The sequence below is a fragment of the Wickerhamomyces anomalus genome (assembly GCF_001661255.1).
Source record: "Wickerhamomyces anomalus NRRL Y-366-8 unplaced genomic scaffold WICANscaffold_7, whole genome shotgun sequence".
Classification (NCBI taxonomy): domain Eukaryota; kingdom Fungi; phylum Ascomycota; class Saccharomycetes; order Phaffomycetales; family Wickerhamomycetaceae; genus Hansenula; species Hansenula anomala.
The window spans coordinates 785,406-812,261 of NW_017567116.1; the positions used below are offsets into that span (position 1 = coordinate 785,406).

The 26,856-nt window shown below is 35.8% G+C and overlaps 9 protein-coding genes across 9 annotated transcripts; 3 read left to right on the plus strand and 6 right to left on the minus strand.

The window, feature by feature from the left end:
• Positions 1 to 1,532: 1,532 nt before the first annotated feature.
• On the minus strand, positions 1,533 to 1,835 carry WICANDRAFT_35918 (WSC domain-containing protein; the record flags this gene model as incomplete). The annotated part of the gene is made up of 1 exon (XM_019182373.1): positions 1,533 to 1,835. A coding segment is annotated over one exon (303 nt), but the record flags the coding sequence as incomplete, so codon positions are not given.
• A 4,921-nt stretch (positions 1,836 to 6,756) lies between these two features.
• ADH3 (alcohol dehydrogenase ADH3) lies at positions 6,757 to 7,884 on the plus strand (the record flags this gene model as incomplete). Its single annotated transcript, XM_019182398.1, has 1 exon — positions 6,757 to 7,884. One exon carries the CDS (start codon positions 6,757 to 6,759, stop codon positions 7,882 to 7,884), a length of 1,128 nt encoding a protein of 375 aa, XP_019036495.1.
• A 100-nt stretch (positions 7,885 to 7,984) lies between these two features.
• WICANDRAFT_86165 (glutathione S-transferase family protein) lies at positions 7,985 to 8,665 on the minus strand (the record flags this gene model as incomplete). The annotated part of the gene is made up of 1 exon (XM_019186003.1): positions 7,985 to 8,665. One exon carries the CDS (start codon positions 8,663 to 8,665, stop codon positions 7,985 to 7,987), a length of 681 nt encoding a protein of 226 aa, XP_019036496.1.
• Positions 8,666 to 8,840: 175 nt separating this feature from the next.
• WICANDRAFT_65549 (uncharacterized protein) lies at positions 8,841 to 10,676 on the minus strand (the record flags this gene model as incomplete). Its single annotated transcript, XM_019183931.1, has 1 exon — positions 8,841 to 10,676. One exon carries the CDS (start codon positions 10,674 to 10,676, stop codon positions 8,841 to 8,843), a length of 1,836 nt encoding a protein of 611 aa, XP_019036497.1.
• Positions 10,677 to 11,177: 501 nt separating this feature from the next.
• Positions 11,178 to 11,892, plus strand: WICANDRAFT_65550 (uncharacterized protein; the record flags this gene model as incomplete). Its single annotated transcript, XM_019183932.1, has 2 exons — positions 11,178 to 11,287; positions 11,343 to 11,892. 2 exons carry the CDS (start codon positions 11,178 to 11,180, stop codon positions 11,890 to 11,892), a joined length of 660 nt encoding a protein of 219 aa, XP_019036498.1.
• Positions 11,893 to 12,804: 912 nt separating this feature from the next.
• WICANDRAFT_81508 (Zn(II)2Cys6 transcription factor domain-containing protein) lies at positions 12,805 to 13,746 on the minus strand (the record flags this gene model as incomplete). The annotated part of the gene is made up of 1 exon (XM_019185244.1): positions 12,805 to 13,746. The coding sequence occupies one exon, from the start codon at positions 13,744 to 13,746 to the stop codon at positions 12,805 to 12,807; it is 942 nt and encodes a 313-aa protein (XP_019036499.1).
• A 1,763-nt stretch (positions 13,747 to 15,509) lies between these two features.
• WICANDRAFT_86166 (Zn(II)2Cys6 transcription factor) lies at positions 15,510 to 18,272 on the minus strand (the record flags this gene model as incomplete). The annotated part of the gene is made up of 1 exon (XM_019186004.1): positions 15,510 to 18,272. One exon carries the CDS (start codon positions 18,270 to 18,272, stop codon positions 15,510 to 15,512), a length of 2,763 nt encoding a protein of 920 aa, XP_019036500.1.
• A 1,803-nt stretch (positions 18,273 to 20,075) lies between these two features.
• Positions 20,076 to 20,987, minus strand: PET9 (ADP/ATP carrier protein PET9; the record flags this gene model as incomplete). Its single annotated transcript, XM_019182400.1, has 1 exon — positions 20,076 to 20,987. The coding sequence occupies one exon, from the start codon at positions 20,985 to 20,987 to the stop codon at positions 20,076 to 20,078; it is 912 nt and encodes a 303-aa protein (XP_019036501.1).
• Positions 20,988 to 23,043: 2,056 nt separating this feature from the next.
• Positions 23,044 to 26,823, plus strand: WICANDRAFT_65554 (uncharacterized protein; the record flags this gene model as incomplete). Its single annotated transcript, XM_019183933.1, has 1 exon — positions 23,044 to 26,823. One exon carries the CDS (start codon positions 23,044 to 23,046, stop codon positions 26,821 to 26,823), a length of 3,780 nt encoding a protein of 1,259 aa, XP_019036502.1.
• Positions 26,824 to 26,856: the final 33 nt, after the last annotated feature.

Consider the following 26,856-nt stretch of genomic DNA (forward strand, 5'->3'; position numbering starts at 1 on the left):
CCTAACCAACTCTCTCTCGTAATGTGAAACCAAATTGAAACAAAAAAATATGAAAGCCTAAACCCTTCCATTACTATCAAAACACAATATCAAATAAAATAAAAACGAAAACGTTCACGCAGAATTGAACTGATTCTGACCTGACAAAGATGCACATATTAACCGGGTATTTAAGGGGGTGTACGATTATAGACCATCTCTAGTTATGAATACAGACTGCCTTAAAATAATATTCAGCCAACCCCTTAACAAATAACAAAAAGTAAAACCATTCAAGAACTGAATGCCAAAAAAATTGAATGGTGTGAATGTGGAAACTAACTAATGAATGAATGTAAAATGCAAAAACTAAATGATCCTTCTTATGGATTTGTCACCCTCAACACTTTTCTTGAATAATCTTCATTGTCATTCAACGATAAAACTTCATCACGTTCATGAATATTTGAAAAAGTTCCAACATCTAATCTTTGATCAACATAAGTAGAATCACCATGATTATCAATAATAGGAGTACCAAAATCTGTACTAACAATAGACAAATTCTTTTTATGCCCATTATTCCCATTGGTCTTTTGTTTCATACTATTTGCATTACTATGTTGTTTTTCATTAATGACCGTATCATCAGTACTCGAAACCTCATTGAATTCATCCTCATGCAAAATATTCGTCTTTGTTACAAAACCTTTTGGTCCATTATTCGTTGGTTTTTGGAACCCTTCAACTCCAACAACATCCTCATCGTCATAATCCTTCTCATTACGCAAACATCTTGTCAAGACCCATAATAATAATGATAATATGACCACTCCAATAACTCCAACCGCTGTAAACACACCGGCAACTTTTCCCTTGGAATCAAAGAAGGAATCATCATCATTATCGTCATTGTTCTTCCCGCTGTTATCTGCAGTAGGCGTAACACCAGTGGCACGAGCCATTGAGTCAGAACTTGATAGACTTGGATCTTGTGATGTTGATATGGAGATTGTGGTTTGGATCCCTGTTGTAACGTATTGGGTTTGTTTACCTCCAGTGACAGTGGAGATTGAATAGACGACTGAGGTGATGACTGGTGTTGATATAGGTTTGGCTGAGGATGAGGAAGAGGATGTGGTTTCTGATGTTGTTGATGGTATTGTAGATCTTGATGTGGTTGTTGGTGAGGTGCTTGATGAGGTGCTTGATGTTGAAGTGGATGAACTTGTTGTGGAACTTGAAGTTGTGCTTGTTGTGGAAGTTGATGATGTAGATGAACTAGGCGAAGCACTTGTTGTTGATGATGTAGGAGGACTCCAAGTTGAAGAACTTGTTGATGACGACGTACTTGAAGTTGTAGGTTGAATGAATGAACTTGAAGGTGATGTGCTTGATGAAGTTGTAGTTGTGCTTGATGAAGTTGAGGTCGTTGAAGTAGATGTTGAGGAACTTGTAGTAGAAGTTGATGTGCTTGTTGAAGATGATGTGCTTGTTGAAGATGATGTAGTTGAGCTAGAACCACCAACAGTTCCACTAGGTTGGTTCAAATAGATATATCCATATAAGTCATCACCACCACATTTCTCACTTGGAAACCCTGGACAATTCATATTACATTCATCAACATCAACAGTGTTACCAGGGACATAATTTGAACACCAACAGTCTTGATATTGAACAATAGCTAGTGCAAATCCTTCCTGGTTACATTTATCATGACATAACCCATTTGATTGATAAATACTTGAATTGACTAATTGAGATCCAGTGTTTTGAGATGAACAATATGATAAAGTTGCTGATGTGAGCCGTATTATGAGTATAAATGTTATGAAATTCTGTATCAATATCATATCGTCTTGGATATAAACAACAAAATCAGGACTAAAAACTGTTTGGAGTAGTTCTCAAATGTATATGTATGGTTTTTTGGCACCTTTCTTGGTTGAGAACTTTTCAAGTCTCTTTTATAACCGAACAATTTTTTTAGCTGCTTTCACTTACAACACAAATTCCTTGTTCTTTTGATCTATAATTATACCTCCTTGTGTTTTGATAATTGAGAAATGTAAACCGTCTTAAAAGGTCCAACTAATGCCCTAAAACAGATACACAACAATGGCTAGATTGGTGGCTTAATGCTATTGTAGGTTATAACCTCTGGCATAAACGGGATATCTGGTAACACCTAGAGGGTAAAAAAGGCAAGACAATAACTGTACTGATCAACTTTAGGTGTCAAAACAATCACTGGTGATGTACCTCAAATTAATTGTAGCACTTTTAAACGAGGCTTGATGTTGTGATATGGTCTTATCAAGTCTTTCTTATATGGTTTTTCGATTTTGGTGATGATGGTTTTGCTTTTGATCCTTCTTTGTTTGAGAAACGATGTTGTAATTGAATGAAAATCTGTGATTTCTCTCGAAATGGAATAACCTTAAAGCTAGTTCAAGGGGATCTGATTGAATAGTGGGTGGTTGTTGTTGTTGATGTGTTGAATGTGACCAGTCAATTGGAAGAGGATCCAGGAAGGTATATATAAAATTCCCACTAGTACACATTTCTTCGTAGTTGTACTTGACCAATAGCCAATTACTGGATTTGGTTTAAATGGAATACATGCATCTACCTAATAGATTTCTATTTTAACACCAAGTGCTTTGAGCACTCAACAATCTAATAATACACATGATCACAACGACAACAAGAGCTACAGTTAAGCTACCCATGAGGAACATAACTATCCTATCCATCTCGTTCAATCACACTTCACCTCAGACACCCATTCACTTCCATCTTCACCTAGCTCAAGCCCTTCATCACTTCAATCGAAAAGCTGCTGCCTTGCACATGAAGCGAAAAGAAAAAAAAAAAAAGTAGCGTCGATCAATTTCACGTTTTTCCTACACAACAAAAAATTTGGTAGCGATTCGGTTGAATCTTGGTACAATCAAACCAAATCAAATCGCATAATTCAGAGCCAGGTTATCAAGCTTGCTAAATTCAAAACCTCATCAAATTCACCAGGGATGCGCTTTTTTAGCACTTGAATTAGTTTAGTTTCCTTCCTTCCTTGTGCGGTCTGTTTAGCCCTACACAATTCTGCATAGAACTTGAAATCGAAGAAAAACAAGAAAAAGGTATAAGAAGAGATACGTTGAGATGGTTGGAAATTCATAGACAGAACAACAAACCAGATTGCTATATAATAAATAACAAGTCTATGGATTTTGATTTGATTCAATTCGGTCGTTTAAGAAGTGGAGGTTTCTGTCGTTCCTTTTGAACTGATAATAGGACTACACCGACTTGTGAAGATTTCTAACTGAATTGTGTCAGGGGGTGTTGAATTTGTGTATGAATTCATCTCTTGATCCCAGAGATTAACATCAATCACAGTTGCTTTGAAACTAATCTACACATGCTAGATGTATTTTAAAAGACAACACGCAATGCCAATTATACGATCAATTGAGACAATTATACACAATTGATTGCTCGAAAGCTCAATATGGATCTCACTTTCTTTGTTTGACTCTGAAGTTTTAACACAGTGTGAGTATTCCCATGAGAAGCTTATCCTTGACTACAATACTTTTAAGTAGAAAGCCTTATTTTTCCTAACAATTAAGGTACAGCTTGTAATTTTAGTGAAACAATATTCCTAAACTTTATATAAAGTACAAGCCTCTACAACGTGATTGATTTGATGCTCTTGTATACATCTGGTCTTGTACTTGTATATCTCTTGATTTGTTTATAGGGTTAACCATTTTAGGAAGCAATGAAGATCACTGTCAAACTTTAATTGATTGAAATTTAAACAAAGGGAAAAACTGAAGAGTTGATGATGTACCAATGAAAGTTATTGTTCACTTCTATTGGTGCTAGAAGAGCCTGTTTTTGTTTACTCTTGTTTATCAAATTGTAAATGTTGTTTGAGACAAGTTGATTGACTACCATTACTTGTCCTATTTGGTTTTGTATCTTGATGATCAAATTGTTTTAAGCTGTTTTAGCATGAGTAAAGCTTTTCAAAGAGCCAAATATTGGTGTGGGTTTAATGAAAGACATCGAGGGAAGACTGTTACTAGTAATTATCTGAAAATATAGGCAATCTATGGATATGAGCAAAGAGTAAGTCCCTTAAATATCATTTGTACTTAGGATCATTAAGTCTTTTCTCGACAGAATTTAATGTTGTCCTTGTTAACAATACTCTTGGTTTCTTATCTAATTTTTGAGTCCGGATTTAGTGGGAATTGAAGATTTTGAAGCCGATTTCAAATTCATAAAATCTTGTTAAAAATCTAATTTATTTGGCAAATAAAATAGCTCAGTCGACTAACGAATGGTCAAATATTATAACCCGCTAATTTAATTTATATGTATCTTTTGTTTTTTAAAATACTTAAAGTTTAATAACGTTGTAAAATTGATTTTTATTTCAAAATTAAAGATCCAAAAACTTTGAAAATTTTTTTAGCTCAAAATAACTTGAAAGTAATATTTTTAGAAACTAGAGCTAATTTAATAGTCACTTAAATATTTTTAAAGATAGAGTTTTTATCTATGTCTTGAGTTATTTGTGTTTTTCAAATGTCAATATTTGCAAAAAATTTATCGCTTTCAACGAGTAAAAAAGCACCAAAAAAGCTAAAAATGAGCAGGAATTTCACTACAGGGTACTGATTCTCTGAAATATTGATTCAAACTTTTAAATAGGTATAAATACCTTAAGATCCCTGCTTTTTTATAGACTTTAAAGATGCCCATTTAATGAATTTAGACCACTCCACAAAATGTGTCCCCAACTCAATAAAATTATTAACGGGCCACACAGTACTAAATTTTTTGAGATCCCGGATAAGTATTTAGGGCTTGACTACCTGTCAGTTTAGCTCTTCTTGCTCCTAACTTTTCAATTTGATTCACAGGGCTGAAAAAATTATGGTCCACTACTTCTAATTTTGACCAATATTGTCATACACACAGACTACAAACTCCAGGGTTAACGTGCCAAAAGCTCACCAAGATTTCATCATGGAAAAATTTCGCGCCTTCAACGATTTTCCTGTTTGGAGAGCCTCAAAATCTGTTTTTGACACTTTTTGTCCTGATATCTAGATTCTCATTGATGCAATGAGACTCGTATCAAATCCTTGGTAGTGGGTACACTTGAAAGGTTTATCAGGTTCTTTATCCTGAATACCCCAGGATCAAGGTGCTGGTTTCCTGTTACACTTTTAAAAGAAGGGTTCAAAAAGGTGAGGCTGCTCAAATGTTGCTAAAGCCGGAATGCTGAATGATTGAACCTTCAAGATATCAATTGCACACCCAAACAACCTGTACAGTGTACACCGATATTCGAATTACACGCTTTACAATTGCAATTGGAGTCCGAATGTATTCTTCTTGGTCGGCAAAGAATTACACGGTCCATGTTGAATTGAAATTTTCTCGAACTGTTCTTAAATCCAGGATCAAGATGATTCAAGGCCCTTCTACATCAACACTTCTCCAGAATACCCATCAAGTACAAGGGCACCTTCTCTTGATATCTCCTGATAATATGGATGTGTCAAGTATTGTTGAAGGAAATCAGAAGACAGCCCCTTAAAACTCCGAAATTACCTTTGAAACCTATATGATTCTCTACACACGTTTGTAGTCTCTCAAACGGACAGTATAACTGGTCATTTTTTTTACAACACACAAACTCAAGCATTTCTCAAGTGCTAGCTTATGTTAAAATAGCTCGGAATAATTAAAGTACTTTCAACGATTTGAGCTTCAATTTCACAATCACCCTCCCAAGGAATGTAAAGATAGCCAACCAACACGGCTACAGATAATTGTTGTTGATGCAGTTGGTGCAGTTGAAGATTCAGTTGTTCCTAGCGACTCAAATTCGATTGGTCCTGGTTCGAGAGGTCATGTCCGAAATGCGCTAAAGTAAAAGTTTCGTTCACCGTTGAAGATTTGAGAACAATCCAAAGAAAAGGGTACAACAAGAAGGTTAAATCGGTACTTTCCACCACTCCAATTGCTCTATAAGGATGATGAAAGGAGTACCTATGTAGGTAATGTCATTGTTAATAGTTTCGAGTTTCTAGAAGAGTGAAAACAAGGTGTTTTATGCTTGTATGGTACGTTTCTGTTTGGGGAATCCATAGGCTTTCGCTGCTCAAACTGGAACACAGAGCTCCAAAGCGCGTGGCCAAAAGTTAAAACGCGCCCCTCCATTACGTAAAAACTTGCACTAAAAAAATTTCAAACCGTCCAACTCTCAGTATCGTTTAAAGTTTTACAAGTTATGAGTCAGTTGATCGAGCTTTGCTCTCTATGAGTCAATTACCTGACAATTGATCCATTTGCTTGTATTGTTTGCCAGCTCTTTATGTATTTTCCAGTTCAGCATCTTTTTACGATTGTTTCTGTAGAACTTGTTTGGAGAAATCCTGATTCAACAGGTTCACTCTTAAAGTCCGAGTCGCTCAGGTTTATAGGCATCAAAATTGTCGACGTAAGCGTAAAAAGGAACGAAAAAATTTACAGATTCTGCAAGCTCAAACTTGGAAACGGTCGGCCTATTAAATCGCTTCTAACTTGAAAGTCCTGTTGAGTCCTGAATCGATCCTGTTGAATACAAAAAAATGTTATAAAAGTGAACAATTGTTCCACTTTTTTCCAACTCCGAAATCATATTAAAGAGGTTTCCTTTCCTTGTGATTTTTAAAACTCATCCTTAAATATTCCTCAATTACAACAATGCTTAGAACAATTACAAACAGATTAGCTACTCAATCAAGAGCTCCAATCTCAAGATCATTCTTAAGATTAAACTCCTCATTAGCCATCCCAGAAACTCAAAAAGGTGTTATCTTTTACGAAAATGGTGGTAAATTAGAATACAAAGATCTTCCAGTTCCAACTCCAAAAGCCAACGAAATTTTAATCAATGTTAAATACTCTGGTGTTTGTCACACTGATTTACACGCCTGGAAAGGTGATTGGCCATTACCAGTTAAGTTACCATTAGTTGGTGGTCACGAAGGTGCTGGTGTTGTTGTTGCCAAAGGTAGTTCAGTTAAAAACTTCGAAATTGGTGATATTGCCGGTATTAAATGGTTAAACGGTTCATGTATGTCATGTGAATTATGTGAACAAGGTTACGAATCAAACTGTATCCAAGCTGATTTATCAGGTTACACCCATGATGGTTCTTTCCAACAATATGCTACTGCTGATGCCGTTCAAGCTGCTAAAATTCCAAAAGGTACTGATTTAGCTAACATTGCTCCAATCTTATGTGCTGGTGTTACTGTTTACAAAGCTTTGAAAACCGCTGATTTGAAACCAGGTCAATGGGTTGCCATTTCAGGTGCTGCTGGTGGTTTAGGTTCTTTAGCTACCCAATACGCTAAAGCCATGGGTTTAAGAGTCTTAGGTATTGATGGTGGTGAAGAAAAAGAACAATTATTCAAATCCTTAGGTGGTGAAGTCTTTATTGATTTCAAAAAAGAAAAAAACATTGTTGAAGCTATCCAAAACGCTACCAACGGTGGTCCACACGGTGTTATCAACGTTTCTGTTGCTGAAGCTGCTATTTCTCAATCAACTGAATACGTTAGACCAACCGGTACTGTTGTTTTAGTTGGTTTACCAGCCGGTGCTGTTTGTAAATCAGAAGTTTTCTCACACGTTGTTAAATCTATCTCAATTAAAGGTTCATACGTTGGTAACAGAGCTGATACCAGAGAAGCTATTGATTTCTTCACCAGAGGTTTAGTTAAATCACCAATCAAAATTGTTGGTTTATCTGAATTACCAGAAGTTTACGAATTAATGGAACAAGGTAAAATCTTGGGTCGTTACGTTGTTGATACTTCTAAATAAGCTGGCTAATCATCATGCTTATGATAACGAACTTACATATTATATAATTTTATAAATTCTTAACGACTTTTTTATTGATTAAATGATTACAACAGTAGATTTATTCAACTGATTGACCTTTTGACACTCCTGGAATTGAACTTATTTTAGAAACCCATTCAGCTAAATGTGGCCATTCACTTAGATCAGTCTTGAACATTCTTGATCTAGAAACCCATGGATAAGCTGAAATGTCTGCAATATTCAAGTGATCACCAACTAACCAGCCATTGTTCTCTTTCAGTCTGATCTCATAGACACCATAGATTCTCTTGGCCTCATCTGAATATCTCTTGATCCCATAATCATTAACAACTTTAGCAAAACTAACAAAATGATGAGCTTGGCCTTGCATCGGTGAATGTGAAGCAATTTGGAAAGTTAACCATTGTAATTGCTCCCACCATAAAGGATCGTCATGGTCATAAGAATATTTACGCTCCTTATCATATTTATCAGCCAAATATTGCAAGATAACCCCAGTTTCATGGAGTGTTATGCGTTTACCCTCAGAATCAACATCACTCAACACCGGGATACGACCATTTGGATTCAATTTAATAAACCAAGGCTCTTTTTGTTCATCAGTTGAAAGGTCAATCTTTCTATAAATGTATTCCTTCTTTAACAATTCAAGAAAGATTGTGATTTTTTGGCCATTGGAAGTACCAACGCTATATAACTTTGTATAAGGTGCTTCAATTGGGCCTACTTTTGGGTCTTCTTCGTCAACTTTGACCATTATGAGCTGTAATTCGTTGATTAAAGATAAAGAAAGAAAGTGTTTGTGTTCAAGAGTTCAACAATAAATACAAAAAAGGGTTCAAATATGTTTAAAGCCACACATTTGTAAGATTAATCTGAACATTCGCGAATATTCACATTGTTGGAGTTTGAATCCCTTATACAATTCCATTTCATCCTTCAAAACCTTCATAAAACTTCTTCATCCCATCAATCAGAAATTCACGGTCAAATTTTCTTCCAGGCTCACTTCTTGGATGCTCCCCAGTTCCAGCAACATTAATTATTGACAGCTCACCGTTTTTTTGAAGGATCATGTCTTTTTCAGGATTGAATTTATCATCTTCAGCATCAATATTGACATACAGCCCAAAACCTTTAGCATTCAGCGCTTCAAGTTGTGAAAGCGCCTTTAGTAAAATTACTTCCATTGGTTGGTATTTCATCTGACTGCTCATATTTGAAACTTCAAAAGCCATAAATTTCCCCAATGATAGGATTTTGGAATTTTCATCTTTGACAACCAAAAATCCTCGTTTCCAGCACTTTGCACTTCCAACCAAAGATTTGTTGACATTTGTTTGATTGTGATATGAGTTTAAATACTCAAATTCCATTTGTTCCTGATTCTGTGCTGGGTCATCATTCATTCCAAAAGTGACAGGATCCCAAATTTTGATGAAAACAGAGTCCTCAGACTTGTCATCTGGGTTAAAGTGGGATTTTTTCAAATAAATAGATCTCACCATATGATCATAATCCTTCAAAGTTCCAATTGGAGTGACATTAGAATCAATTACAACCTCTATGTTTTCTTCATTTTCACGAAGAGTTTTTGCATCATATTTAAATCTCAGATATTCTCTTGACAGCTGCAATTTTTTCTCAACAATTGGTGGAGATGTTAAAAAGTTTGTTTTGAATTTCAATGCTTTTTCATAACGGTGGTGCTGAACATTTAATGGTGAAGTGAATTGGTCAACTAACAAGCTATAAATGATTGATTTTAGGGTGCAATATGGTTGTAAGTGGTCTATGACAAGGTACTTTATATCAAGGATACACTCTTCATTGGTGAATGTCATATTATCATTTTTTATCAAAATGATGAGTGTGGTTTTGAAAGATGTTAAAATACCAAATTTTGAACCAGAACAACTAATTGAATTGATTACCTGCTGTACCCCATTAATCTTGAGTAGCTTGGAAATATCTTGTTTATTGAGCTCATTTGCAGCTGGCAAATCTTTTTTAACTTCAACTACCACTGAACCTTTACCATTAGCTGATTCCATTGTTATGTCAGGGTATATTTTGCCCTCTTTATTATACATTTGTTGGCGAGGTTGAATTTTTACTCCATAAACCTTTTGAATGATGGTACAAATGGGTGATAATATTTTTCTATCAAACAATCTTTGAACATCACCTTCACTGATGTGTGATAACGATATACATTCAGACTCACAATTTAGCCAATTAAACATTGAAAGCTCCCGGGATGGTATCTTGTTTTGATATTCTTCCAAAATATGGAAATGCTTGTTAATATCTTTTAAAATCTTGGAGTCTGATAAATAATCTATTTGTTCAACGTGAGTTTGGTTATTTATATTTTTGAACTTAGAACTATTTATTGAACAGCCTGACAGTGGTTCTTGTTTTGTATCTGTTGTTACATCACTGTTATGATGTGGATTTCTTATTGCTATTGATCTTTCCTCTCCACTCAAAAGTGAGGGTGTGCTTAAAGCTATTTTAGCGAATTGGTTCTTATTTTCATCAGGTTCAAGCTGGTCCATAAACTCTGCATATCTTTGAGCTATCACGTAATCACCAACATCATCGACTTTCTTTAAATATTGGTTATAATGTAACATAGGTGGTTCTTCCAAACTGTTGATTAGATTTACCAACTTAGTGCTCTTCCAGCGGACTGACAATGCTAATTTGGCTAGTTTTGCTTTAGATGGATTGAGAAAACGTTTATGGGTAACTGTTGCTAGCATTTTGTATAAGTGGCAAGTACTGGTATAAGTGCTGATGTATATACTGTTGATTTAGTTACTTTCAAATGTCGTACATTCATTTTTGAGAACTTGAGAACTTTATTTTGTGTCAAACTGGAAAGCATTTGGAATACCTAAAAAGGCAATTTCCAGTTTAAGGAAATTCTGAATCTCGTGACCAAAAGATGGGCCTAGTGATTCGCTCACAACATTACCAGCAACGTCCAGTCTCAAATTCAAACGACGAGGGCAACCAAAGAAGCTGTTATCGACCAGATATCAACACATGGATCATGTCGGTAATTTGAGGGAATATGGTTCACTAAACTAGTTTTAGAATACGATGCATTTCACAGGTCTTACAATAGGTCTGCGTTCACCAGATCGAGAATCCTAGGGACCAACAAACTCTTGAACTGAGTCAAATGTTGCTTAAATAGAAGGCAGTTGCTACAAAACCGATGGGTGCTAGTGATTGAGGAATATCATTGAGAATAAAAGATGACTGAAAGATTTGAGAAAGACTTTGCATTAATTAAATATGCTTATGAGAATTTCAATATGGTGCCTAAGGGAAATGAAGAATATGAGAGAATGATTTCAGGAATGCAGTAAGTCCATTCAAGTACTATAAGCTCATCAGAATGATCATTAACAACCGTGAAGATATAATAGATTCGTTCCTGAGTTGAAAGTGCCCCGTATAAAGACACATGAAAAATGTCAAAGATACAGTTCAATGAAACTTGATGATTTCCATAACCCACAAGAGTTTGAAATATCTCAGAAACATCAATTGAAGCAAATATTTGGTAAAATTGATAATACATCCATTATTGAACCTCCATTTTTTCTGGATTATGGGTTCAACATTGAAATAGGCTCTTATACAACCATAGCTCCATTTTTGACAATCATTGATGGTGGCATTGTCAAGATAGGTAGTAATGTCAAACTGGGTCCAAGAGTCACGTTCATCACAACTACACACCCATTGGATACAGTGAAAAGAGTTGATGAAGAATATGAATGGGCTAGAGGGATAAATATTGGTGATTTCGTTAGGATTGGTGCTAATGTAACTATACTTGCTGGTGTGAGTATTGGGGATAATGTTGTTATTGGTGAGAATTCTGTTGTTATGAGAAATGTGCCTAGTAATGCTGTTTTCTCTGGAATTCCTGCCAGAATGGTCAAGAAAGATGGGAATCTTTAAACAAACTTGAACATATGATGTGAGGCTCAGACACTAGTTGGACAAGATATAGATAGTAATGGGATGATTTTCAAAACTATCGAAGCCCGAGATAATCTGTTTTTGACTTGGTATAGCTCCACAGTAATACTACAACTCTTCATCAAGGAGAAATTTGTACTTCTGTAACCAGAGCGATGGCAAAAGGTGATCTTTTAATTATCAAAGTTTCATTTACTTTTCCCTATGAATTGCTGTCTTTCAAACTAGTTGACGGAATTTGAAGTAGTCAGATTTTTAACAAATTATTAGAAATCCACTTCCACAACCACCAGCCTCCTGTTTAGATCTATACACAGTTCATGTTCATCCCCAAGGTGACCATGTAGGTCTCAAACTAGAGCAGACCATCCCCTGACTTTGACATTTGTTTCTTTGAAAACATACACCGCTTTTCATAACTTCGAAGTTCGCATTTTGTTGTACACGGATTTAAAAAAATATGAGTAGTCTACTATCGGCCGAGAAAAGTTTACGGCCGATTAAACTGAATTAAGCCGATGGGCATTAATTTTACAATCTGAACTTCATCAAGACGTCATTGAATTGGAATAAACAAAAGCTATATACAAACAATATTATAGTAATTCAAGGTATAATATCAGAAATGTGTAAAATAAATTATATGAAACAATCATAGTATATAAAATGTAATGAGCACCATTACCATCGTGAACAAAAAAAAGCATGTAAAAACGTCGTAAACCATGATCATTAACATTATCAATAAGAAACCAAAGACGTGAATAGACCTTCCCACAAAGTGGTTGAATTGAAAACCTTGAAAAGAAATAAAGAAAAAGAAAAATGTAAAACCAGTATCATTATATCAAAAACCCATGAAATTCATAACCATAAACCAAAAGGTACAATTCAACTAAAAGCATGATCATTGTTATCCAGTTGTGAACCATTTAAAACAATTGGAACTTCTGAATACAAATAACCATTCAACTTGCTATCCAAATTGTTGAATTCAAAAGCACCATTCCCATTAGAGCTTGTGACAGCACCCATATTTCCCAAATTTATGTTATCATAAGCATTATCCAATGTATAGGAACCGCCCAATGTAGGAACTATACTAGCATCAAAACCTTGTGTGTTGAAGTTGTTTAACCCATTAGCACTTGAGTCAACATAGTTATAGTTGAAATCATTAGAATCATTAGAAGATACACTTTCACTATGAGAAGAGTTTGATAATGGTGATAAATAATTATGCTGAGGTAGTTGTGGTTGTTGCTGATGTGTAAATTCATCATGATCTTCTTGTTCTTCATAAACTTCATCTGCATGTTCATCCAATATATCCTCTTCATCATCTAATTCTTCATCTTCATAATTATCTTCTTCATCTTCGTCACTGCTCGTTATACTAGCACTTTCATCTATTTGTTCTTGTTTAACTTTGTTTGACTTGGAACCATGATTTTTCAATCCTAATTTATTATCAGCAAGTATGTTTAAAACAGTTGAAAGTTGTTCATTTAAAAGATCAAATTTTTGATCCATTTTATTCATTCTTTTCTCTAAATCTTGTAATGTTAACTTCTTTGTTGTTTGCTTCTTCTTCTTTCTAATGGTTTTGGAATAAGTACATTCAATTTGATGGTTTTTACAATTCAAACATGGTGTATTCCCATTACATTTGATTTTTCTTTGACGACAATAATTGCAAGCTTTTGATATACGTCTTCTAACAATTGGGTAATTACCACTGACAGCACTTGAAACAGATGATGATGATGATGTAGACTCCATTATTGTAGGTTTCTCAATTCTATTACTTGTTTTCAATTTACCTAAAGTCATTCTTTGAACCAGTGAATCAACTCTGCGTCCTCTTGTATAAATAAATATATTTTTTTTCTGATGTGTAATGGTTACCTATTACACTCTGATGATTATTAATGTTCAATAGACAATTAGATAATCCTCTCACAGTTCAAACGATAAATCCGCAAATCACTGATGTGGATAGTTGATGGATGTAAAACCTTTTCTGATATATTCTCTGACTATGAACAGCAATGCTTGTTCCATGTGTACACTTATTTGTTGTATGGTGAATGTGTATTTGTAGAAAGGTGGCCAAAAGTGTTCGATTGGGATGTATTTATAAGAAATGCACCATACCTTAAAAAAACACCACCAGCGATCGAGAATAATTTGTAAACGTCCAGAAGATGGCTCATCTTGATCAAGCATGCAGATTTTCAAATGATCAGCCTCTCCAGCGTCCACCAAACAAGTTTCTTTCCATGTGTTTTTCGTTGTTTTATTGGCGTGTACGTTGTTTATGTGAACCGTTTGGCATGGAATTTAAAGTTTGTACGTACGACGCGGTGCGCATCGCGGCGGACGAGACTTCCCAAAGCGGAAGGAGGCCCACAAAGGTGCTCGGTGCTCGGAGCCTCGGAGCTCTTAATTCAGGAGCGACCGAGACGCTGTTTTTAAACCCGCTAAGTTCGTTTCGCACGAAAAAGAAGACAAACAAATTACAGAGCAAGCTGGGAACAAACAAGTACAAGACCTCAGAGTGATATAGGTGAGAGGAACCCACTGAGATCAATAACAATCGTGTTCTGTGTCCAGGTGGCAAAATTTATCTTCTCATGTCATGTCCTTTGTTTTTGTCTCAGCTCCATAATTAATAATTCCTGCACTGTTGCTTCACTGGGCTCTGTCCGTTAATTTCGTGTTTAAACGGGTTTAGCGATTACATAACTTTGGTGAGATTTGCAAAGATTTTTTTTCCCTTCAGCTAGATAGATTGCCCTAGAAGCATTTCTATGTGGAATTAGTGGTGTTTAAGTAACTTAATCGAAATATTGACGATTACTAATTAATGTACTCATCAACCCAACAAGAGAATGCTGTCTCCGTTATAATTCATTAATCATGATCTGATAAGTTACAACAGAATTAGCTAATTCAATTTGCTGGTTGAATTGCTTTGAGAATGTTGTTTAAGGAGAACTGAATCCTGATGTACTCAAATATAGAACGCTAAGAACAGAACAAACTGTACAAGTATCATCACTGCCCTTATTTTGAAAGCTTTCCACAAACGATTAAAGGAGTGAATGTAGAGTATTCATCAATCTGAACATGTACGTCTTTACTATCACAATGCCTCTTTGACCATAAGATTAACATTAATCTTTAAACTATTATAAGACGCCTAAACATTAAGTTTTGAAGCTGGTACTTTTAATTGATGGTTACTTATTGTTGATCATGCGTACTCCAGCTTAATCAGATCAAGTTTGTATCTTCTCTAAATTTTAAAGCTCTGCAACGTTCAAACCTTCAAATACGTCAGTGATGGAGAGAACAACTACACTCAACTACTCACGAGTCACAGCGATGTCTACAAGTTGGAAGACGCGTACATCTTTTTGAGCTGGTGATTTACGCCCATAAATCTATTTTAGTGTATTCAATCTTCAAACTGTAATGTAAACGGAGCTCAATGTTTACATCTATTGTCTAACAATATCTAACCCCCAGTAAACCCGGTTAACCACGACTACAACGATACAAAATCCGAAAGTTGTAAAAATAACATCATTTCATTCATAAGTAATATTTGGTAAAGCGGTGGAAATCTCATCAGTAAATGAAATAGGAATATTCAATAAGTTATGACCGAAGTAGTTCCAATTGATATGTAAATCACTAGTATCTAAAACTTCTTCAATTGATGGTGGTTCGCCAGCTTGGTTTGAACCATTAACTTGATTAGATATTGATGGATTAGTACTTTGTGGGAACTGTGAATTCCCAACATTTTGTTGATTGAAACCTCCCAGCTGATCATACAACAAATTACCATCATTGAATAAATTCAAACGGGTCTTGGTATCTGGTCTTAATATCTCACGTCCATAACTTGGGAAATGTGGTCCAGACTTTGGGTTTTCAGTTGTACCAGGGAAATAGGCCCAAGAGTTTGGTGAAGCTGTTGAAATACTTGTGTTAGATGTTGGCGTGGAGCCTGAACTTGATGAATCTTTATGATTCAATTTTGAAAGGACTTCACCAATAGATGAACCTGATAAAATGACACCAAATCTATCAAAGGAATTATTATTTTCTTGTTGATATCTGTAATCTTCAATACATCTAGATAACAAACTACCAAGCAAAACAGTATTTTGGTCCAACTTTGAAACTTCCTCACCTATTATCTGTTGATCAGGATTGTGTTCATTATAAAGCTTCAAGGCAATCTTGGTGAAAATACTTAAAGCAAATCTCATACCATGTACTTTAATATAATTGATAATATCAATCCTTGTAGTTGGGAAAACTGGTTTATAATCTGTACCATTATCAGATAATGTATTGATCATTTTCTTAAGTATGTTTTCCGTTTCAATACCTTGAGGATTCTCAATACTATATGTTAAGCAGGTAACATATGCAGAAAACAATGTAAATGCTGAGCCTATCCAAAGATTGAAATTTTCTTTTGTAAACTCATCACATAATTTCATAATTTCATAACATGCATCAATACATAAATGGGAAAATTTGTTTTCAAGTATTGATCTTTCATTATTACCTTCATTTGATAAAGGTTCAGCTGATTGACCTCTTGTATTTGTGTAATCCCATTGTTTCCTTAAAGCCATTCTGTTAACAGACAAACAGATTAGATAATATGACAAATGGACCCTCACGAGTTTGAGGTAATCTAAATCATGAACCGGGGATGATTCTGGTATTCTAATTGGATGTCCAGGTCTAAGAATAATTGGAAATTTCATTTTAAATTTTTCTAATTCTTCATTTAATGATCCGATTTTCCTTAAAACATCAATTCTTGTTAGTCCATCCAAAGAGTTAGCACTGAAAAGGGTTTTATAGGCCATTGATGTTACCTTTGACAATTCATACCATGTATACTCAAGACCCATGCAATATCTAGTCTCCGAAATGGTGCCCAGGGCACTATAAACCCGGTAACAATGATCAATGTTATCCATGTCTAATTCTTCACGAGTGATACCAATACTTAAAGCTACTTCAACCTTGAGGTCTTCACAATATGAAGACATACCTTCAGCATCAATAGATGACATATCATCGTCATTAATCATTGGTGGCTTCCCGGATTTCAAACAAAGATCTCTATCAAGAATGTAACAAAGAAACCATAAACGCTTTCTAAGTACAGCTTCATCTGGTGATAATCCCAAGAATGTTTCTCTTCTGTGCAACCCTAACGCTTGAGCAAATCTAACAGCAGTAGAAACTAAAATATAATCAATCTCTGGGATTAAAGATAATTCACAATAGCAAGTTAGCAACAAAATGGCTTTCAAACCATCTATACCACCTCCAAATATAGATACCCTTTGATAATAATAAAAGGCTCCAATCAAATATGTGTGTTCCATTCTTTGATATTTTGCAACATCTTCACTTTTATTTTCAAAGGCCGCCTGTTCTGCTTTATGACATGAGCCACATACAATCATTAAGTATAAATTCAACATATCTGCATGATCTAGCTTTCCAGATGGGTTTGTTTCTTGAAGTTTAAAATAACGATCAACAATATCTTTCATTTCCACACTTCTGAAAAAATAAGCAGTATAAACTGCTGGTTTATTAAAATGCTCCAACATCTCATAACATTGTTCCTTTGAAGGTAATGATACCACATCAGCCTCAACAATAGGTGAAGTTAGAAATGATCGTTGATAACCCACAACTGAATCCATTTTTTTCAGAAGGTTCAAGATTGGTTTGATAGCTTTTGGATCTTTTGACTTTCTTGAAACCCAAGTTAAACCTTGTACACTGAATATGGATAATGTACATTGTTGTCCAATATAGTCCGAGCCACAAGTAGATTTTTCTCCAATATCAATCTTGTGTTCATCATCATTAACAACATTTGATTTTGATGGGTTCTCAGTAGTTGCAGCATTACTCTCAATATCTGTATCCGAAGCAGTTTCCCCGTCTGAAGAGCTTCCTTTATACTCTGCACTGCTTTCTGATGATCTTTCTGATCTCAAAGCATCAAAAATAGGACCACCAGCTCTTTCACCAACTTTACTGACTAATGTAGTCAACAATTCTTCTAATTTCCCTATTCTGTTATCTAATGTTTGAATAGCACCTTTTCTTGATTGACGTTGGCGAGGACGGTCAGGTTTTGGTTTCTCAACACGAGTATAAACACATTCATTAGCAGCTTTTTGACACCTAGAACAAGGATTCTCACCATCACATTTTAATTTCTTTCGTTTACAAAAATCACACGCTTTTGAAGTTCTTGGAGCTCTTTGTTTGTTGATTTTGAAGTCATTATCTGTCATATTTCACTAAACAAGGGTAATAAGGTCTCTTTGGGAGGCAAATTACTGTGTCTGACAAGTGAGTTGAAAGGTTAAGGGCTGCTTACAATTCATAAAATGTTTATGTTGAAGTTTGGAAATGCGAAATCCATCAACAATAAGAATTGCCGGAATGTTTTAACTGAGCCGACACCGATGCTGCAAATCGGCTTCGGATGGGGATGTTTCGGAACAAGAATAACCCGAAAAAAGTTCGGTCGACTCAAGCCAAAAACCGAATAAAAAATCAATTTTGAATCAAAAGAATTCATCAACTAGTCTTTAGACAAGCTATGTGGTATCGCTTTGAAGGAATGATATTCACCTGAATGGATGTACAATGTACACGGTCAGAGAATTGACCAGATCTCATCGAAATGTTAAACAACTCTCGCCTTGAAGGCGCAACAACAGACTTCAGTGCTTTGAAATCAGAGCATGGCGAGTTTGATATACTCGAATCAATTAATTAAAAACAAACAGCTTAGTCCAAAATTTGAGCAGAGCCTTCATATTTTGACCCCCAGATTGAAACTGATGTCTATTATTTACTGTCGGATCGATCAGAACAAGACTCGAGGCGTGGCGATTAGGTTAGTAGAGATTATCGTCAACTTTAGACGAGCTAGAACTAATTTGATTATTGATCCTCAAAACTAGACTTCCTAGAAAGTAATGATAGAATCGAAATACCAGACTTCAATATACTCCACGGGAAGTTGATCTATTTATTGAGCCCGAAGTTTACATGGAAACTCATTAGATCTTGAGCTGGTCCTTTGGAAACCCTTCATGCTCTTTGGTATGACGAAGAACACTGTCCAGCGCTCTTCACGGTTGTCAACTGGTAATTCAAGAAACACCTCACTACGCGTGAAATTCAGCTGAATATGGGTTAAGGATTCCATTTTTAAGTATACTAGTAAGCATTAAGAGAAAAAGTTAATGGCATTGATCGTTTGACCAATATATCCTTGATAGTACAGGTCAACTATAGCTACAGATCCGATCTTGAGCAACAAATCATAGTGCTACCTAATTAACGAACTTATAATATATATCAAATTCTGGGCCTTTTCTTAAGATAGCTTCACATCATTGGAGAACATTACACCAACTTTGAAGTGAAAACTAAGCTTGAACAAATTTTAGTGATCCATGATATTGGATTTGCTATTGCACCTCAAGGTTTTCAAAGGGCAAGCTGAATATAATACCTGTCTGACGCTAGCTTACAAGATTTTTTTCAAACTTTTGGTACCTAACAGTTATCAGTTTAATCGATAATGCATTATTTTGGGAAACGGTTTTTTAAAGTTTGTCATGTTGTTTTACTCGCAACCAGATTGAAATGACAGATCCCGTGTCACTTGCTTAAAATTTTGTGAGGTCGCGTTTCAAAAAAGCTGTTGATGATGATCCGATTGAAGCATGGAAGAATTGGATGAGTCTAAAGTTAAAGCATTCCTCAAATATTTAAATGCCCACTGTTCCTTACTACTCTAATGTTGGTCTAACAACTTTATCGAAAAAATGCTTGAACAGTCGGCGTTTCCAAAATGAAGTACCCCTACTTTAAGATCGAACTCATCAAGTCCAACATCAACTGCGTCAACTTTATCACCACGTATAAAGATTGATCGCATTGTTTTCTTCATCTACAGATATAATATTTTTAGTAGCATTAATAATAGATTCTATCCATTATGATTTATATACAGTCAAAATGGGTTGAAAATTTCATAAATTTTATCATTGATCAGTAAATTCTAAAGATCAATTAACTTAGAGTTTTTTACCTAATAATAAAACTTGTAATTTATCGTATAAGGAGATAACTAAAGCACCGGCAATACCTCTTAAAATGTTAGCACCACAACCGTTGAATAATGATTTAACACCTTCAGCAGCAACGATTTTACGGAAAGCATCAAAAGCACCAGAGTAATGAACTTTTTGACCTGAAGTCATCATCATTCTTCTTCTAACGGTATCTAATGGGTAAGAAGCAGTAGAAGCACCAGTGGTAACAACCCAACCTAATAAGAATGAAGCCAAGAATGAACCTTCTAATGAACCAACTAAAACAACTGGTTTTAAGGAATCATATAAACCAAAGTATAAACCACGGTAAACAACAATACCAACAACTGATGGTAAGAAACCACGGTATAAACCAGCAATACCATCTGAAGCTAAAGTTTTTCTGTAAACATCAACTAAACCGTTGAATTGTCTTTCACCTGAACCTTTAGAAGATTTAGCATCGTTAGCCAAACGGGTACGAGCGTAATCTAATGAGTAAACGAATAATAATGAAGAACCACCAGCTAAACCACCTGAAGCCAAGTTACCAGCGAACCATTTCCAGTAACCTTCAGATTTTTTGAAACCAAACATAGATTTGAATTTATCTTTGAAAGCAAAGTTTAAAGCTTGGGTTGGGAAATATCTGATAACGTTAGCGGTGTTACCTCTCCAGAATGAGATGATACCTTCATCAGCAGCGGTACGTTTGAAACATTCAGCAATACCGTTATATTTGTGAGATAATCTACCTTGTTTGATCATTTCATCTTGATTTTGAATTAATAATTTAACTCTTTCAATTGGAGCAGCAGCGGTTTTTGAGACGGCAGCTGAAACACCACCCATCAAGAAATCGGTCAAGAATGATTTTTTTGGTTGTTCACTCATTTTGGTTATATTAGAATATTAAAATAGGTTAACGAAAAAGAGAAGTGTGAAAAATTTTGTTCAAGGAGGAAAAATGTGGATTTTCGATAGATTTATACAAAAATTTTTCAATCAACGTCGAATCAAAATCGACGCCAAAAAAAAATTTAAAAAAATTTCAAATCTTGCCCGGTTTTGCAAAATGGCGAAAAAACAGCCGAATGCAGAAATAAATTGAAGAAATAAATAAAGCCTTTTCCAAGTCTACACAGGCAACAAAAGGCCACATAAAAGAGTATAATTGGAAAGTATTTTTGATTGTGAAGTTGATGACGATAAAGCTGTGTTTGGTACAAGCAGTTTAATGTAGGTTTAGTGATAATTGGTGTTTGTTTATAGTGGAAAAAGTGCTTCTTCAGTGAATTCCAACGAGACATTTTACTGGAGAGCAGTCGAACATTACCGAACCACGCTTAAAATCTGTACGTTTACAACCAGATTCTACTATGGCCTATGTATGTGCAACGAAATTCAATTGAGAGTCAAATCATTGGACAATTCTCTAAACGACCAAAGGTCAGACGATATGTTTCAAGGTTTCAAGGGGGTTCATCACTAGTTATAGGATTTGAAACTGTGTTATAGATTTATACGTTGACGTATTCTCTTTGTTTATTTTTCGGTAGTTTGTGCCAATTGGCGTGTTCTCCACGACCAATCAATTCGCAGATTTTAATCTTGGACGTGTAGCCAGGGTAGAAAAAGGAAAAACCGAAAAACGAATTAGACGTGGGAAACCAGATGAACGTGAATTTTGTTCACTTGAGTGCAACAAGCCAATTCAATTCAATGTCCCTCTAGTAAAGAACTCTCTTTAGTCCATAGTTCAATGTCATCACCACCAATTTGGGTTCAGGTCTCTTTTCTTCTTTTGCAATTATTTTAATTTTTCACTTTTGGCTTCATCTCGTTCCTGCCAAATTCCATTTTCTTTTTTCTGACTCCTGAAAAAGGAAAAAACAGGTTTTTTTGGACCGGGAACAATCGCGAGTTTTTTCCTGGAGCTTCTCAGGGCTTGTAACAATTGAAGAAGAAGTGGTGGGTTATTTATTTACGTTGTATGAATTGATGATATATGGGAAACATCTTGTGCTCAATCAGTGCTATTGTTTCTTTCTCGCAGCTGCTGGAAAGCCGTTGAATCTTTGGGCATCACAAGCCTCAAGGGGTTTTACCTAAACCTTTGGTAAAGGGACTGAACTCTGGAGAAACCGAACTGGTCGAATCGGCGATACTGCCAAAAGCTCTGTGATATTTATCTGAATTACATAGATCTTAAAAGACAGAACACAACATGTGTATTGCACATTCCAAATCACAAGGCCCAGCAGCTAAAACTTCTAGTTGTAAGTAGCTAGGGCCTGAAGATATTTCTGTAAAGTTTCGGTTCAGAATAATCATTCATTCGACCACAGTTGTTCAGATCACTGATTTTGAGCTCAGTTGTAATCCTACTTTCTGTTTTGCAGCTTTTTTAAGAATTCTAATCATCACCAGTAAATTCAAACATAGCACACCTTGATGAATGGTTCAATTCAGTTTAAAGTGCACCGTTTATGCCTCTTCAACTGCAGCACCTTGATCTTCAACTGCTTCAGCTCATCTCTTAAAAAAAATATTTTCGGTATGCCCACTCTTAAGAGAAGCCAGTTAAGAAAATTTGAACATGGCATTTATCAAATCTATACAAATGTAAATAACAATAGCATTCAATCGCATTATCACAGCAACCAGATCATATATCTTGGTTTAAGATCTTCCAGGGGGTATTGGTGATCCTAAAGTGTACAAAACTAGAATTCATTGTGCATTATCACTTATTTATACTCTGTTCCCAACTGATCTGTTTACATTCAAGTTGTCACAATTTTGGTCATCCTATAAACAACAAGACTTATACACACAATAGAAGTGGTGACAGTATAAGATTCATATAAGGGACACCTGCAATCTGTTCCTATCTCACTCCCAGCTTTTAATATTTCTTTTCAAATTTTGTTGAACAACACCACCAGAAATGAGCTCAGCGTCAGCAGGTCAGCTGGACTCATTCTTATCATTCAAATCAACACCTGAAGTTGAAGTTGACTCACTGCAGTTGAACAAAGAGCAAGCTAAGTCTGCCTCTCCAAAGCTTAAAAGTGAGAGTCCATTATTAGATGGTTTGTTTGATCCCAAAATAGGACTGGCTTCATTAGATGAGAAGCTTAGTATACCAAATGAGGAACAAATAAAATCCAACCCAGATGAAACTATACAACATGATATCCCACATATAAGTAAAGAACCAACTGAGTTGCTGTCTCCAACTATAATTGGCTCAAAAGATCAAAAGAGGAAAGAACAACCACCTGAAAAATCACTTCCAATCCCAGAATCACATCAAGATGCAGACATCAAAATGGAACACGAAGATGATAATTCAAAAGTTTCAGCTTATGCTCGTTTGGAATTTGAAAACTTTATATTTTATGTTCAAACATTACAAGTTGTTTTGGGAAGAAAATCTGAAAATGATCATTCTCATTCAGTTGATGTTCATTTAGGTAACTCCAAGGCTATTTCAAGAAAACATGCAAAGATTTTTTATAATTTTGGTACAGAGAGATTTGAATTATCGATACAGGGGAAAAATGGTGCTTTTGTTGATGATGTCTTTATAGAAAGAGGTGCCACTGTTCCTTTGACTAATAAATCAAAAGTTCAAATTGGTCAAATTGTTTTCAGATTCGTCTTACCAGGGATGAATCCACAAGAAAAATTGGAAAGCCCGTCTAAACCAATCAATCCAGCTGACGCTATTTCTTTGAGAAGCAGTTTATATCATCACTCATCAACTGAAAATGTTCAAGATAAATCAGGTTCAAATACTCCAGGTTTGAGTAGTAAAGATTTTGAACCGGTATCAACAGTTACTTCATCAACAACTACTGATAATGCTGCAGCTCAAAAGAAGAGTAAAGAGAAGAAGACACCAAAACCACCAAAACCACCAAAGAAGGTTTATACATTAGAAGAAATACCTGAAGAATATAGAACTAAACCTAATTGCTCCTATTCAAATTTGATTGCAACTTGTTTGAGAACTCATGGTACTCCAAAAGGTATGTCATTAGCTGAGATTTATAAATCTATAAAGGAATTATTCCCATACTATAAATATTGTCCTGATGGTTGGCAAAGTTCTGTTCGTCATAATTTATCACTGAATAAGGCGTTCAGAAAAGTTTCAAAAGAAGGTAAAGGTTGGTTATGGGGATTGGATGAAGAATACTGTGCTGAAAAGGAGAGGGCAAAGAAGAAGCAAGCAGCAGCAGCGGCTGCCAAAGCTAAAGCAGCAGCATTGAAACTGGAACAACAACAATTACAACAACAAAAACTCCAGCAGCAAAGATTGGAACAGCAGAAGCAAATGCAAATGAACCAAGCTTCTCAACCTCAACTTCAACAGCAGCAGTCACCATTGCAACAGCAACAACAGCAGCAGCAACAGCAAAAGGTTGGTCAATTACCACCTACGCTAGGTTTATCAACAAACCCTGCTGCTCAAAGTATACCTCTTCAGTCACCTGCTATTACTCAACAACAAAAGTTGAGTCAAATAACACTGCAAAATACAAAACCCCCATCAACACCTGCCCAAAACCCTCTCACAAATCAACAGATACAGAATCCACAACCTCAGCCACAACAATCTACAATTCATCAGACTCAACATCAACCTCAACCTCAACCTCAAATTCTAACACCAACTCAACCCAAATTTACACCACAACCTCAGTCATCGCAACTGCCACCACCACCTCAAGCATTGTCTCAATTGCAAAATCAAGCTCCTGTGCAGCCTAATAAACAACCTCAATTTCATCCACAACAGCAGCAACATCAACCTTCACCTCAAATTCAACCTCAATTTCAACACCAACAACAGCTTCCTCCACAGCAGTTTGTACCACAATACAATAAAGCTACACAACCTACACCATCCCCATATCAAAACAAGACACCAAGTATTCAAGCTCAGCTAGCTGCTAATCGTGGTATCACACCTCAAGCGTCAAGACCATTATCATTGCCTCCACAACCTACACCAAAACCACCTCCAACTGGTCTAACAGCTGACACAAAGAAGGCTTTAGCTCATTTGCAACAACAATTGGTTGTTTTATCTAAAGATTTGAAAACATTAGTTGATAGACCGACCATTTCTGCTATTTTAACTCAAGCCATTGCAATGACAATTGCTCAAGTTACACAAGCTGCTAAAACTAAAGGTATTACATCTGATCCGTTGGCTACTTTGATTGAAACAAATCCTCAACAATTGACTAGAATTTTGACTGTTGCATTGAATGCTGCTACTTTTAAAGTTACAAATGGAAGAATTAAAGCTCCTTTAAGTATATCACCTTCTGTGGAGAATTCTGCTGCTAATTCAAGAGCTGGTACACCTGCCTTACCTCAACATTCACCACTACCTCCAGCTTCTTTACAGCAACATGTCCCCTCACCTACTGTTTCAAAGATTCCAATACAACCAATCCAATACCAACAACCTCAACTTCAACCACAGCTAGTGCACATTAAACAGGAAAAGGCACAACAGAATAGGAACCAGTTACCAGCTCCACAAACTCAGTACGCTAATCAACCAACTAAACAGTTTCAAGCTGGTACTCCTAGTAATATGCAACAAATTAATGTTGTTCAACCACAACCTGTCAAGACTCAACTCAATCCATTGTTGTCAAACCATCCACCAGTTAATTTAAACTCTGGTGCTCAAACTCAACCACCTACACCAAATGCTGCGAAAGTTCAACCAGTTCAAAGAGCCAATTCTACAATTGGAGCTCCTAGCCAAGCTGCTCAAAATCCTGCTTTCAATAACATTAATCATCCATTGCCAAATGTTTCAACTGCACAGCAACAAGTCCCTTCTAACAATTCATTTGTTTCAAATATTCAAGGTCAATCATTGAAACAACCACAAACTGAACCATCTACACCACAACTTCAAAAAGCACAACCTATTGCTCATCAAACTGCTCCTCAGAACAGACCAGCTTCTCAACCTAATGTTAATGTGGATCTGGTCAAGAGTACTGGTGGCACACAGGGCTCTATTGCTCAAGCTTTCAATGCTGTCTCTGTTCCTGATAATACAACTGCTGGTCCAAAGCCTCAAGTTCAGACTCAACCTCAACAACTTCAGCCTCAAGCTCAAGCACCACCTCAAGCTCAACAACAAGTTCAGTCACCAGCTCAACCAGCTACAGCACCAGCACCTGTGCCGACTCAACCTCAACCTCAATTTCAACAATCACAGTCTAGTGTTATTAGTCAAGCTTCATCTGGTACACAATCTGCAGCACCGGTTTCTATTCCTGTTAACAATCAACATAATAATGTTCAGGTAAAGATGGAATCCAAGCAAGTAGAAGTTGAGATTCCAAAGGTTAAAAATACTGAACCTACAACCACTGTGAAAGTTGAGCCATTTGTTAATAATGAAAATCAGAATGAAGCCCCAGATTTATCATTTTTGGATAATGATTTGAATGATGAAGAGTTTGATAAAGTTTTAAAATCATTATCAAAAGAAGGCACACCAGCAGTTGAAGGCGATGATAAGGTTATGGATGCTGATGAGTTGAATAGACTTTTATCATCTGATTTCACACAATCTTATGAACCAAATACAGATACCAATGGTCCAAGAAAAAGATCATTTGAAGATGCAGAGCTCTCAATTGATGAATCTCATAATGATAAGATTGCTAGAACAGAACAATAGAATTTTGATATTGACCTTTTTAATTGATTATGT